The sequence below is a fragment of the Lycorma delicatula genome, chromosome 2 (genome assembly GCF_047948215.1).
Source record: "Lycorma delicatula isolate Av1 chromosome 2, ASM4794821v1, whole genome shotgun sequence".
Taxonomy (NCBI): Eukaryota; Metazoa; Arthropoda; class Insecta; order Hemiptera; family Fulgoridae; genus Lycorma; species Lycorma delicatula.
In genome coordinates, this window is record NC_134456.1 from 49,316,171 (window position 1) to 49,330,786 (window position 14,616).

At 33.4% G+C, this 14,616-nt stretch overlaps 1 protein-coding gene across 1 annotated transcript in view; it reads left to right on the forward strand.

The window, feature by feature from the left end:
- Positions 1 to 247: 247 nt before the first annotated feature.
- The window catches only part of LOC142318786 (uncharacterized), a 36,299-nt gene continuing 21,930 nt past the window's right edge, over positions 248 to 14,616 (forward strand). Inside the window, exons 1-3 of the mRNA XM_075355256.1 lie at positions 248 to 410; positions 3,546 to 3,717; positions 14,010 to 14,074. Coding sequence (XP_075211371.1) covers positions 363 to 410; positions 3,546 to 3,717; positions 14,010 to 14,074 — 285 coding nt within the window. The 5' untranslated portion in view covers positions 248 to 362. The remainder of the gene's footprint in view (positions 411 to 3,545; positions 3,718 to 14,009; positions 14,075 to 14,616) is intronic.

The window sequence follows — 14,616 nt, forward strand, 5'->3', positions numbered from 1 at the left end:
AATAAATTTAGTTGTAGTTATTTTTTCAAGATACTTTTATAATAATTTAATTGTCATCGCCTTAAAACGAGTTCAGAAGGATTTTGGCTTAAATATTTATTTAGATTTTTTTTGATTGATTTAACTTTAATTTTTTGGATACTTTTTTACTTTAATTTATTTTCATAGACTTTAACCTGAATTCTAACGCTTCCATATGTATATAATGTATTTATGAATTATGCAGATTATCACCACATAATCAAGCACGCTTGTGGCTGTGTTTGTACTCATTAGTTATTACGGCAACAGCCAACGCGAGGATGTTCGTGCCTATTCGTTGTGTTTTAATTCCAAGCATGTTGCGGTAATGTGTGCCCAATATGGCTGATTCTGATGATAATAATACCGCTGATCTGATTAAAATGAAGGTATTTATAATTTTATTTACAAACAAAATTTTTAATTGTATTTGAGAAACATTGGTTTTAGTCATGGTTGATATTTCGGATAATATATATATATATATATATATATATGTTTTACTATTTTCGTTTCATGAAATGTTTATTATGATTTTTTGTGAGTTTCGCGGTTTAACATCAACATGATGTAGTTTGTTACAATTGTAATGTGTACGTTTTTATTTTAATTTTCTTACACCGTGTTATCATTTATGCCAAGCAAAATGTATTTCTTGAATTCATTTTATTGAGTCATTGTACGTTTTATTTCGTAAAAAACAGCAAGTGGTGGTATCGCCCCAGTGGATGATATTTTCACAGTTAGATTTTTGTTAACAGTATGTACAGCTGTATTAAGAAAATTTATTATGTACATTAACTGATCTTAATACTTTACTTCTTGAAGCCTACTTAACCTAAAAAGAATATCTTGTACGGTGTATTCGGATTTTGATACTTTTACCTTATTCAACTTATTTTGTTTATAACTAGTAATATTAGATTGCAGTTATAGTTATACGAAAATTTATTTCACTTTTGTTGTACAGTGATGTTAAGAGAAGAGAGTGTGTTTGCAGAATTTTTACTACAATGCATTTAGTTTTGTGTGCACAACTAAATCCGTTGTGCAGTTAGGTATGTTTGTGGCTTTCTGTTCCCCGATCCTGAATTCCAGTATTTTTGCCATAACTTATATCTAAATTTGTCTAATTTAAAAATGTTTATGTTTATAAAATTTGGTACAGTTTTATTAGATATGTCTAATCTTTATCAATCAGTTTCCTTTCCTTATCAGTTAAGATAGACCACATACTTTGTGACTTACCATCAATGTACAAAAAAAATCTGGCAAAATCTTCCCTTGATTAGTGTGTTGATCAATATATCAAGCTATCGCACCTAACTTCTTTGTAATTGGCATGTGTTTGCTATAAATTCTTCTGTCAACTAGACAAAAAAATTGCTTTGACTAGGATGATGAAAGATTGGAGGTCAGTTTATTTTAATACTTATTAAATTCAATTGTTATTTTTATTTCATTCTTTTTTTAAGTGGGATTAGCTGAAATGTCTTCAACTTCAACTGTTAACAAATGCCAATAGCATTTAGCAAAACTGCAACACAGTAGGACCCACAATTGTTTAAGGGTTAGTGATCAATGAAAACTGGAATATTAAAATGGCTTTGGCTCATGGCCTTTCTACTACACTTCGCCATTCAGTTTTGTGAATGCCAGTATGAGGGGTTCCAGATATTACAGACCATTAGTTTGTGATATATTGTGGTGTATAGCCTTAAACTAGTTTACTTTAATCTTTCATATGTTTTGTTGCATAATCCTTATTGATCTAATATTTTTCCTTTTAAGAGCTGCATTTGTTTAGCACTGTTAGGGCTTGGTTTGTATTATTGGTCTCCTTACTTGTACTAGCTTATTTTTATCTATTAATCGATCATCTTTTATGTTTAAAAGATCAAGTTATATACTCTGTCCCAGTACTAATATACATTTAATATTAATTAGCTAATAAATGCTTAGTAAATAGTTTAATTTTATTGTGCATTTTTCATTTCAGATAAGGAAAAGGCCAAATCTTGGTCAAATACACTGTAATTTGATTCATAAAAAATTAATTTGTAACCCTTCAGAGTAAGATTTAGTAATTAAATTGTATAAATTGATATTTTAGGTGTAAATTATTGTTAAACAGATTAGTAGAATTCAACTTTTTTTATGAACTAAGTAGTGATCATTCACCTTTAGTTTGAACTAAATGATGCAATGGTATTTGTTAAATTATAATGAGAGATCGTTGTTGAGATTTTATATTATTAATTTTTATGAGATGTAGTAAGACATCATTGTAGTACTTTAGATTTGTTGGAACTTCATGATAAGTTGGTTTTGTTTTTATATTGCTTCCAGGTTTTTTTAATTGCAAGATTAACTCACTCTTTTATTACCTGGAGCTTGAATTTAAATTTAGCGTATCACTAAATATCTTAAATAGAAATGCATGTAAGGTGTACAAGCTCCTCAACAGAACTGATAGAGTTATACTAATTTTATATTATACATATTTCAGTTTATATTGCATTATATTACACAGCAGGATACAGGGGGATACAAAAAAAAAGGAGAATTATTATCTATAGGCAAGTGCCCTCTCCTGCCAATACATTTACTAGACGCTCCCTGCACAGTTGGCCATTCATGAGAAACCATCATTGTGGACACAGTGATTGTTTTCTTAAGTCCCTCCCAACACTGTCAGCGATTTTGGTATGTCAACCTATGAATAAGCAATGTGTCAACCTCAAATTTTGTTTCCTGTTAAAAAAACAGCAGCAACAGTTTTGATGCTTCAGGGATGAGAAACCGTTTCTCACCCCCTTACTTGCTCGACCTAGCCCCTCAACTTCTTATTTCAAGAATGAAGAAAAACAAAAAGGGAAAGCATTTTCAGGATGTAGAAGAGGTTAAAAAATTGATGGAGGCACTTAACAGCCTTAGTTCAGAAGAATATAATGATTCGAAGAATGGAAAGACCATTGGGACTAGTGCATGTCATCCATCTAATGGACAGTATTTTGAAAGGGATTGATTTTTTCAAGATTTTATTTTAAGTAAAAAAATTTAAGTAAATAATTCTGGTTTTTTTTGGGTCTTTTCTTGTGTGGCTGTATTTGACTACTGCATATCAGCAGTAAGGAAAAATAATAAACATAAATAGCTTTATTATTTATTATTGGCTAAGGTACATATCTAGTCATCAGACTGATATCTTAATTCTGGGTTATAAAGTATTGATTCCTACCCAACTGCTATTTTAATTAACTACATTGACTGCTAATTTTAAGAGTTGAATGAAATTATTTAAATCTTATTTATAAAATTTGGTTTAAAGGATTTTTAGAACGTATAATAAGCTAGTGTCTGCTGTATTTATTTCAGTGTATTTAAGTAAATTGTGTTTATTAATCTTTTAGACTTATTTGCTAGTAATGCTGTAATTATATTTATATAGATTTATTTACTTATTTAATACTAATTATGTCTTTTTGAACATCTGATGTGACTACAGACTTTAATTTTGTTAGGTTGCTGATTTAAGACGTGAATTGAAATCAAGAGGACTTAGCACAGTTGGAAATAAAAATGAACTTATTGAACGTTTACAAGGTAGAGCAGTTGGTGAGGAGGGTGTTATCACCAGTGGTAGTGTTGGTAGCAGTGGTGATAGTGTTGGAGGAAGTGGTAATGTTGATGGAGGTCAGTATACCATTACTGGCTTTATATACATATAATTCTTTATTAAAGAATAAACTGATTATCGTGTTTATAATGAAACAAACTAAAGTACACATTAATTGAATGGACAGATGCTGTTATTTTGCTCCTTTAAGTTAAAAAAAAATACTGTATATGGAAGTTAATATTCCAGTTTTTATAATTAATTTAATATTTGTTCTGTGAATGGAGTGTATGAGTATCAGAATCTAATTTTAAGGTTTTGTCCTTCTCATGATGATTTTAGTTAATATTTTCTGCTTTTCCAGAATATAAACTAGATATAATAAATCAGTTTCTCAGTCTCTTTTCTTAATGATACTTTGCCAAATTGCTCATTTTTCGGCTATATGTCCTGCCCATTCTAACATATGCTTACCTGGCATGGGGAGCTTTGTTGAACTCCACGTTTCAAAAGAAATTAGAGGCCGTCCAAAACATAGCGTTGCGGACGATATTTGGAGTACCGTGGTTCATCAGAAACATCACTCTTTGCTACGATGCGGGACTACACAAGGTATCCGAAGTGGAAGTGGCGCAGGCACGCAGACTGTTCGGGAGAGCAGCCGTGTCCGAACACGGCCATCTCCAGAACATCTGCCGAGAGGACCGTACTCCACAGGGTATAAGAAAACGGCCTCATGCCATATTAAATGAACCACCTTGAAGAAGGCGGTACGAGAGTCAAAAAATGACAAACCAGGCTTAGGAGCCTCTATATCATGCAACCTATAAATGGAAACCGCACGAAAATTCCGGCCGCGACAGTGACCGTTTTCGCAATTAGATTTTGTTAAAACTATAAAAAGTTAGACAACACCCCACACCATCCCACGAAGAGACCACAATTTCATTTAGTCAGCATATGCGACTCCCTCCGGAGAACGGGGCATTTCTCCCTCCAAATAACTAGAGCTCCGTTAGGCGCACTCCTGCTAGCCCATAGGTGCTGGTACCGAAGGTACTTTAGCGGATGGACGGAAGGGAAATCACGCTGAGATTACTAGGCTCAAAAGCTTAGTCTATCACGGCCAGAACCACTAAATAAATTACACCATGGTCCATACGAATAGGAACACAAATTACCAAATCTGTCCACAAAGTAAACTTTTAAAATTTATAACCGCCACTAAATAACCGATGAAATCCGCCTGATAATAGAAAGATAAAGCAGCAAGGGACATTGTCCAGGCTCTGCAATCTGTAGGGAGAAATATTGAAACTCCCGCCATTTTTGCATTCCGTTCCCCCTTTGATACTTAACAGAAAAATGTTGTATATTTTCATATGTTTTGCAGTTACAATATGTGAAGATTTTCTATTTTCTAATTAGTATGTTTAAATTTCTATGACAATTTAAAATTAATCCTCCTTATCTTATTCTTATTTTGGATTGTGTGTAATAAAATCATTCAGATAACTAATTTATGCTTTGTTTGCCAACTTCCTATCCCTTCCCTTTCTTTCCTACATTGCTTTCTTCTATCATACACCTGTTCAGTTCCTTTCAAGTTCAAGACAATACAAACTATATGTTTTACTATGGTTGTGTAACAAGCCTTTTTGTGGCTGCTTAACATTTGTTTTGCTAGGGTCTTAATCCCCTATCAAAATTGAGTGATCTGAAGAAAAATTAGTACTCTTAATTATAATAATAATTATAAAAAACATTTTTCCACAATATAGCAAACATTTAAATATATACCAAACAATTCTTTTGAGTTACAGTAAAAGGGTAAAATGCTTATATACTTGTTGGAGTCATTTGCATAGCTAAATTCTAGTTATTCTTTTTTTTAATCAGAATTTTGGTTTTACCTCAAGGCTTAGTAAGGAAAATATGCTTTATCACTATCTAAGTGGATCATTGAGGCCAAGTTTTAAGTCTGTTTCTTCTTGACCTAGCATCTGTGAACTCATTTTTAATCTGTTTCTTCTTGACCTGGCATCTGTGAACTCATTTTTAATTTGAGGGGTTGTTAAACTAACTATTTTATATTATTCCTGAGGACTTCTTTCCAATAAATATGCCAAGTCTCAGCTTTCTGTAGTTATTCAGAAAATAATATAATTAGTTATTTCAGTGATTATGCTTTTGCCATTTAAGTTGATAGTTCATTTTTCACTTAAGTATAAGCGGAAACAATTCCTTTTGTTGCAATAGCCTATATCGAACAAACAAAACTCAGATTTCTAAAAACCAGCACTTTTACCTTTGGTAAGTTACCATTGTAATGTAACCCTTAGGAGTTGTTAATCAGATTAACCTTGCCTTACTTTTTCTTAGTACCTTCCTGGAAATAGCTTATTCCCAAGGAGTTATCTAGGGAATAAGCTATTTAACTAAATTTCAGATTTCCTTGTATCTCTACAAAATGAGGGAATCAGTGATGAGTTTGTCAGAGGGGACTTTTTCATAAATTACTTGGACCCATCTATCCCTTTAGAAATGAGAAAAAAGAAGTTATTTTGTGGTGGCAGTGTACTTCCTTAGATAAACATACTCGCTAGATTTCTAGCTTCTGGTTTTCGCACCCCTTTTTAATACTTATTCTATTTATTTTTATTAAGGATTGTTGATCAAAGGAACACATTTTTTCTGAGATACTTTCTTGAAAATAATTATGTTGAAACTATTGGATTATTAAAATTAACAGCTGCAATGAATGATAACTTTATTGATAAATAAACATTTCTATGTTGTGCACAACACAATTAACTTATAACATGAAAATAAACAAAATAAGTAGAAACCATATTTAGTCAAACACAATCAATATACGCTATCAGTGGGTTAATATCTTATTTAAACAGAATTGTTGAATTTTTCTATATTTCAAAATTCTTTCAGTTCTGTAAACTCAAAACAGCATATTTAAAAAAATTGCTTGTATTATGTTTTATTTTCGTAATGTGTATGTTGCAATCTGTTCAACTAGGGAACAATAAACAATCCCCCACGACTCATGAGATGGATGTTTGATGTAAATGAGGTGTAGTTTGTACAGACTTAGGTTGACCATTCTTGAGTTGTGTTGTTAATTGCACCCCAGTCACCAAAATACATCAGTATCCACTATCTAGTATTCAAATCCAATATAAAAGCAACTAACATTACTAGGATTTGAACCTCAGAACCTTCGACTTTGAAAATCAGCTGTTAAAACAACTGATTTGTGATGACAAACTAACCGCTAGACCAGCCTGGTGGAGTAATATATAACATTAAGATTTGCAATATACATTAACATACCCAACATTTTTACTCCAGGTTTTTCTCTTTAAAAAAAAAAAAAATTTTATTGTGGTTATATCTGCAGTTTGCTTATCAGTTGATATACAGGTGGGCCACGAAAAAGCAACCCCGCCAACATCTACAGTAACCTATGTAAGATCAATATTAAGAACTAACATACCTGTACTAATCTTAAGAGTAAATGTTGAAAATGGTTTTCATCAACAGCTGTGTGCATGGTTTAACAAATGCAGGTATGTCTGCGTCAATTCTTTTGAAGTAATGCTGCTAATGCATATTGTAATATTTTCCTCTAGCTCATCAATCTTATGTGGATTGTTTTGAAACACTTGTTCTTTCAACATTCCCCATAAGTAAAAGTCACATGTCAATAAGTCTGGTGACTGCGGCAGCCATAAATCTCTACTCATTGTTTGCTCAGCAGTAAACAGTTCATGAACACGAGCAAGTGACCTCTCAGATGTGTGACAGGCCCACACCCTGCTGGAAAAAATAGTAGTCACGTTTTTCAAGCAGTCATCCAAAATGATCAGGAAGACATCTGTGTAGACTGTGGTGTTGAAATATATTGGATCAATAACATGCATGGCATGCACAGCATACCACACACCTATCTTCTGGTCAAGTAAGAGTACTTCATGTATTAAGTGCGGATTTTCTGATAAATGAAACCATGCTTCATCTGACATGATAAACATAAATAGGTCAATAAAAAGGGAAAAGAACCAAAAAGAGTATAAAAATGGAAAAAAACCCAATTTCAAACACTCAGGAATTGACTATCTGCAACCAGCAACAAAAGCCACATTTTCCCTTATCCCATTCCTTTAATTACTGCATAACTTTAATTACTTCAAGCATTCCAGGACAGGACTGCAGCTTGTTTTAATAACCCCGATATGTTGTATAGATTTCCGAATACAAAGCATCACTTCGGAAATGTGTGTATGAAGTTCAGGAGTGAAGGCAGATGGTGCCTTGTTCTTTGGTACATTTACACCAGAACCCATTTGGCACCATTTCTTCCCTAATTGCTGAATGCTGCATTTAGCTGGGACAGGAAGATTAGAAAACGGTTTGCAGAATAACTCTTGTGTTTCCTTCAAGAACTGGTTCTGATGTGTAACTACAGTATTCACTCACTCTTATATTAAATTCATCACTAATGCACGCACAACACAACACGCCTCACTTTCTTGATCTCAGCAGACAACTGACAGAGCATGGGGGAGGAAGTAGGGATGATCACGTGACTCACAGGAGGGGAGTTTGTACATTCTTAGGAATGTACATTCCATTACTTTGTTACAATTTTCTATGCTAATATTCTGTGCACAAACTTATGAAGTTATTGTTCTATTCAATATTCCATATTCTGTTAGGGCTACTTTTTTCTGGCCCACCTGCTACAATGAAGTGACACTTCTGTTGAGTATGTTGCCTCGCAAAAGAATTTCATGTTAATGAGTTTTGAACATTTTGTCTTTGAATTGAAGCTATCTTTATACATAATTGATTATATTCAGTTTACCTATGTACTTTCTGATATTTTAAGTAATTCTATTAAATGTTTACTGTAAAGTCATTCTGACAGAGCTACGTATTCTGCTTCTGTATTTGATATTGTTATAATTGATTGTTTCTTAAAGTTCCAAAGTATAGTATTTTCATTCATTTTTATAAAAGTCGACTTATGCTATTTATATTATTATCATTTGTAAAATCAGCATCCATATAAGCATTTTAATTACAAGTTAAATGGTTTTCACATTTCTTCTAAGTTTGTTAATAATTTATTGTTTCATATGCTAGGTTTAATAAAAAAAATACTCGGAATTTTAGTTTTTGTCAAAAAATCTTAATTTATCCATCAAAATTGATTTTGTCACCCTCAGAGTACTCCTATTCAGATACAATACATTTGTACCAGAGTTTTTTCAAATCTTCGAAGCACCTCTGGAATGGAATTTCTGGTATGGCAATTAGCTCCTTTAAAGATGAAAGATAGATTCTTCAACGATTCTGTCTTGATCTCTTCAATGTTGGCAAAACATCTTTCATTGTTCTTTTCAGCTTGGGGAATAGAAAGTAGTCGCAGGAGGCCATGTCCGGTGAATGTGGAGGCTAAGGCATCATAATAGTGTTGTTTTTGGCTAAAAATTCATAAACAAACAGTGATTGAAGTATAACCAGGTGCATTATTGTGGTGCAGTTGCCATGAATTTTTTCGCCACAAATCCAGGCATTTTGTTTGGATTGCTTTGCATAAATGGTGTAGAACTTCCAGGTAGTAATCCATATTGACATCCTGATAGTGCTTTGGCGATTGCCCATAATTATTTTTTTGCTTTTTCAACATCTTCGTTGGTTGTTGATGTGCTGGGACATCCAGGGCACTCATCATATTCAACATCTTCACGGCTCTCTTGAAAACACTTATACCATATGTAAATGCTTGTTTTATTCATAGAAGAATTTCCAAATCAAGTTCAATATTTACAATGTGGTGCTGCACTTAATTCCATTCTTAAAGCAAAATTTAGTGCAAGTTCTCTGTTCCATTTTTTCTACAAGTTAAAAATCCGCAACCAGAGCAAAACATGTGTGACCTTTTTGACGGCCAACAATACACTAAGCAGTTATTGTGGCCACTAATTTAAACATATGTTAGGGACAAGTGTAACAATATAACAAAAAAGAAATTGTGACAATTGGACTTGTACAGCCCTAGAAATTTAAAAATACTTCATTTTTTTATCAAATCTTATATATAACTGTTTATTTTAAATGTTTCCAATGTTTGTATGTATAAAAATTTCTTAAATTGACTAAAATAGTTACTAAAAAACAAAGATTAGACCTATTACTTCAATGTAATGTACATAAAGTAAGCCTATTAATTCATGATGTGGTAGATCACATATATAATCTTATTTTAACATTATGTTAAGCTTTGTTTGGCTTACTTCCTTGCAGTTTTCTAAATGAAATCTTTTCAACACTTTTTGAATTGATTCCTTTTGTTACTTTTGAGAAATGATTAAAGAATTTCCTTTTCTTTCAAATACTATTCATCAGAATTTTAATTTCTGATCAAAACTAGTCCTATTTCATTTCAAACTAATGCCTTATTACATACAAAGTGTCGGGCTTGCCAATAGGTTCCGCAAGATGTTATTGAGTGCATGTGTGCCTGCGCCCTACCGACTAAACCTCCACCTCTGATAGTCCTTCCCCTTTCTGGAAGGAACTGCTGTGAGACATAACTTCAGAAAGAGAGAGCTTACCTTCCTGCACTGGGCATCAGAGTGACCATGGGTTCACTGCATTCAGGCGACCCCCACAGGTTCAGGAGGCCCCCTGGACACTCACCTGCAGCCATGTCCTCCGCACGAGAGCTCTCAGGCACCCATCTGTTTTCTTCTTCCTTCGTCTGGAGCATCTCCATATGGACTAAACCACAGCAAGCCAGTGCTCTTCTTTAGTTAGCTGGAATCTATAAATCCCTTGGACAAGAACGTAACCTTTGTACTCAGGAGTACTTCAATTTTTTTTTCTTAATTAGCTCTAGAAACCGGAGCTTATCTTCCTGCTCCGAGTATCAGAGTAACTGCATGTTCACCGCATCCAGGCGACTCCCACATGGTCTGGAAGCCCCCTAGACATTTGCCTGTATCCCTGTCCTCTGCATCAGAGCTCTCGGGCATCTGTCTGCTTTCCATGCTTCTTCTGTCATCCGAAGCATCTCCATGACAGCTCTGCAATACCTGGCCGCAGCAAGCCAGTGTTCATCTTTGGTCAGTATGAAGCCCATAAGCCCCTCAGGCGGGAATAAAATCATCATACCCAGAAGTGCAAGCATTTCGCCTCTCTCCATAGCAAAATGGGAGCACTCAAAGAAAACATGCTGCACCATTTCTTCTGTTCTGCAATTATAGCACGTTTCCATACAGTCTAGTCTCTAAGATATTAAATATGCCCTGAAGCCCCCATGGCTCGTCAGCATCTGAGTGAGATAAAAATCCAGTGATCCATGGGGTCTTGGAGTTCATCTGCTAATATCACAAATTATCCTGTGGGTCCACCTGCACTTCATCTCCTGTTTCCACTTCTGCCATGTCCTCAAAGTTTCTCCTCAATCGCCACCTTCGCTGTCTTCCTATCTGTAGGGGTCAAGCCAACAGACTCATGCATTCTGGGCCATAATGCAGCCACAAGATCCACTGGCCAAATACTCATGATGACCTCGAGCACCTCTCTGGATGTAGTTCTACAAGCAGATGCCACCCGCAGACAGCATCTCCTGTGTAGCGACTTAAGAATCGCTCTGTACTTGCCGTATTTCATAGCAGACACCATATTTTTGCTTCGTAAAGAACCGCAGCATAGGCAACCCCAGTCAAGAACCTTCTCCTTTGCTGCCGGGGCCTCTCACAGTTTCGCAGGACGCCTGCAATGAGACACATGGCCCTATCTACCGTACTGCATGCCTTGAGGACATGCGTGCCAAACCACAGCCGCGCATCTACCCATATGCTTAAATACTTTATCTCGGGTTGCCCTCCAACCCCACTAACTTCAGCCTCCACAACCAAAACAAGGTTGTCTGCATACCTCACTTTATGGGCCACAGGAACACAAAATACACCATCGTGTAAGATTCCATAGAGTTGGCCCGAGGACTGACCCCTGGGGGAACCTTCTGCTTACTCCTTGCTCCAGAACTCTAGACCATCCACCTTACATACAACACTCCTGTCACTGAGATCCAAGCATATAATTCTTTTCAGATACACTGGAACACCAAAAATGATCCATAGCATGCCTGATTGCATCGTGAGAAATGCAGTTAAATGCGTTCCTTATATTGTGCAGTTCCCCTATTGGCTCGCCATTATCCCTTCTGCCAGGGAACACACTTTTATTACTGCATCCAGCGCAGACCTATTTCAAACTCTAATGTTAGAAAGTTCTTAAAAAAGTATTTACATCATATGAATTATTAGAAACATTGTCTACCCAAATCAAAACGTACATATGATTTTCATAAATATACAGAGATCTAATCTTGAACAAGATTACTAACACTCTTATTCATTTAAATGTTTACATAAAGGAGTAGGTATAGTATCTCAATCTACCTCTTTTTTTTGCTTCCTGGTAACTGTGAGGAAATTCTGTTGGTGTAATACCGCTTATCATTAAACTTAGATCATATTCATCAAATTTGGATGGTAAGTTCATTTTTTTATTACTTCTTAATTTTGTACTATTAAAACTTTCATTTTCTAATCTAATATTTTGTATTTTATTAACTTGATCTTCTTTTCTCCTCCTGTTACTCCATTACTTGTTCGTGTTTTAATAATCTCTTAATTATTCAGTTGTTTGCTGTTGTCACAAATTTGTAACAGCATTGGTAGTGTTTAATTCTCATGTTCATTATTCTTGGTTGTTTTCTTTTCTTTTTTGTCAAAGATAACATTTGTAGCAGTTATAATTTTATCTCTCTTGACCCCATAACTGATATCTATTACATGTGTAACCTGTTGTGTACAATTTTTTCCTTGGATCAAATTTTCTTTTTGGTTTTCTTTTGGTACTTGTATATAAGGTTCAGATCTAAAGATTTTATTTTACTTTTATTTTTCTAGCTCTATCTTCTTATTGTACAGTAATTTATTGGGTTATATATCTTTTATAATGATTTTGTTAATAAACAATTTACTACATACACTGCTGATGATTGTACTGCTTCTTCCCATGATGACTTTGATACTAGCAAATCATATAATAAACGTCAAATTCAAAATAGTTGAGCCTTTCACTGATTCCATTTTGCTCAGGATTCTGGGGAACACTGTTCTCAATTTGTATTCCTTGGTTGATGAAAAATTTCTCAAAAGTCTCCTAGTGCGGCGGTGACTTTATAATTAAAATAGAGGTTGTAGAACATGACATCTGCAATTTATAGGGTTAAACTATTTGTTTTTTAATTTAAGACTAGTCATCAATTTAGATTTACTTGATAATTTCCTTGCATGAAATTAATGACTGGCAAGTGAATGCTTATTGAACCAGTAAATTTGATAAATTACCTGCTTTTATTAAAGGAGTTATGTCATCGCTTTACCCAGATGTGTATTTACAATCATCATTAAATTATTTTTTGATCATTAAAAAAAGTTTAATACCTCGATAACTATTTCCATTAAGTCCTTACTAATACAAAAATAATCTCATGTTAATGGATTTTTGATAACTGAATATTGCAGAATCATGACTCTTAGAGTACACGTTTTACTCCATTAAAATTGGGGACACTAGCTCAAGGTATGGGGATAATTCACATATTTTCACTGGGAAGTATATCTAAGTTATGAAATATAATTGTCGTGTGAGACAAAAAAAATAATTGTTAAGAAAAATCACATAAGTAATTAAAACCAAAATAATTGTTAATCAGTATGGGTCTTCAGGTAGTATCTGTACTTTAAGATTGCAGTGTGATTAAAACTATGCACAATTTTAACTATAGTTCTTATTTAGAATGTGAGTTAACTATAATATCTCTACTTTTTAATAGTGTAAAGTATTTTCCTTAGAGTCATAATTGTTCTGCTAAATTGGAATTTTGAAAAGAGTGTGAGCTTAATATTTTTATTTTAGACTTAGTTTTACTGCATCAGCAGTGAATAGAGGAAGTTAACTAGCATAATTATAGAACTAGCTTTATGTTCAGTTACGATGTTATGATTCTACCTGCTTTGATTAATTATATAAATGTTATGTAGAATACTTTTACCAAATATTTCCTTTTTTATTTAATGTCTATAGTTAATTTGATGTATGTATATGAAATAAACTTGTATTACATTCTTCCTCTTTTTTTCTAAGTGTTAGGTTGTCATACTTATCTAACCGTTTAATTTTCTTGATGCCTAGCTGATATTTTTATTATTAGATAATCAGCTTACTGAAGTCATCAATACTCAGTTTAAATGTTATATTCTTGCAGATGTTATGGATGATTCTGGTAATCATGAGGAAGCAGAACTTCTTGATGAAGATGATGTTTTAGAAGTAAGTAATTCTTTATTTTGTTATAGAAATTAGTTACAATTTGTATATTTTTTTTTGGAAGTGATCATGAATCTTTGTGTTTAAAATATGAACAGAAAAGTTTATTTATATTTCTGTGTTAATGAAAAATGTATTTTTTTTTATTTCATTCACTTAATTATTTTTTTTTTTAGCTAAAATTCTAAAATTAGTTTCAGTTTTAAGTACTTATTTATTCTAAAAAAGTTAGTAAGCTGTCATAAAATTTAGAATACTTATTTTTATTTATAACTGGATTTACAATAAAATTTCAAAACTTTGGACATGTTTTTCTAAAATACTGTTTTGTCACAATTTTCACTAGCAACTTAGATTTGTGAGTCATTGACTTATTCATAGTGAGGTTTTCTTCTTTTTATTCAAAAAGAGAGTTTACTCTAAAATTAGTATGTGTGTTGGTTCATCCAACAATTTAACAATAATTGTATGATTCTCTTTCTCTCTCACCACCCCACTCCCTCTCCCAAAAACAAATAATTTTTTTTTTTTAAGAACTGAGGAGT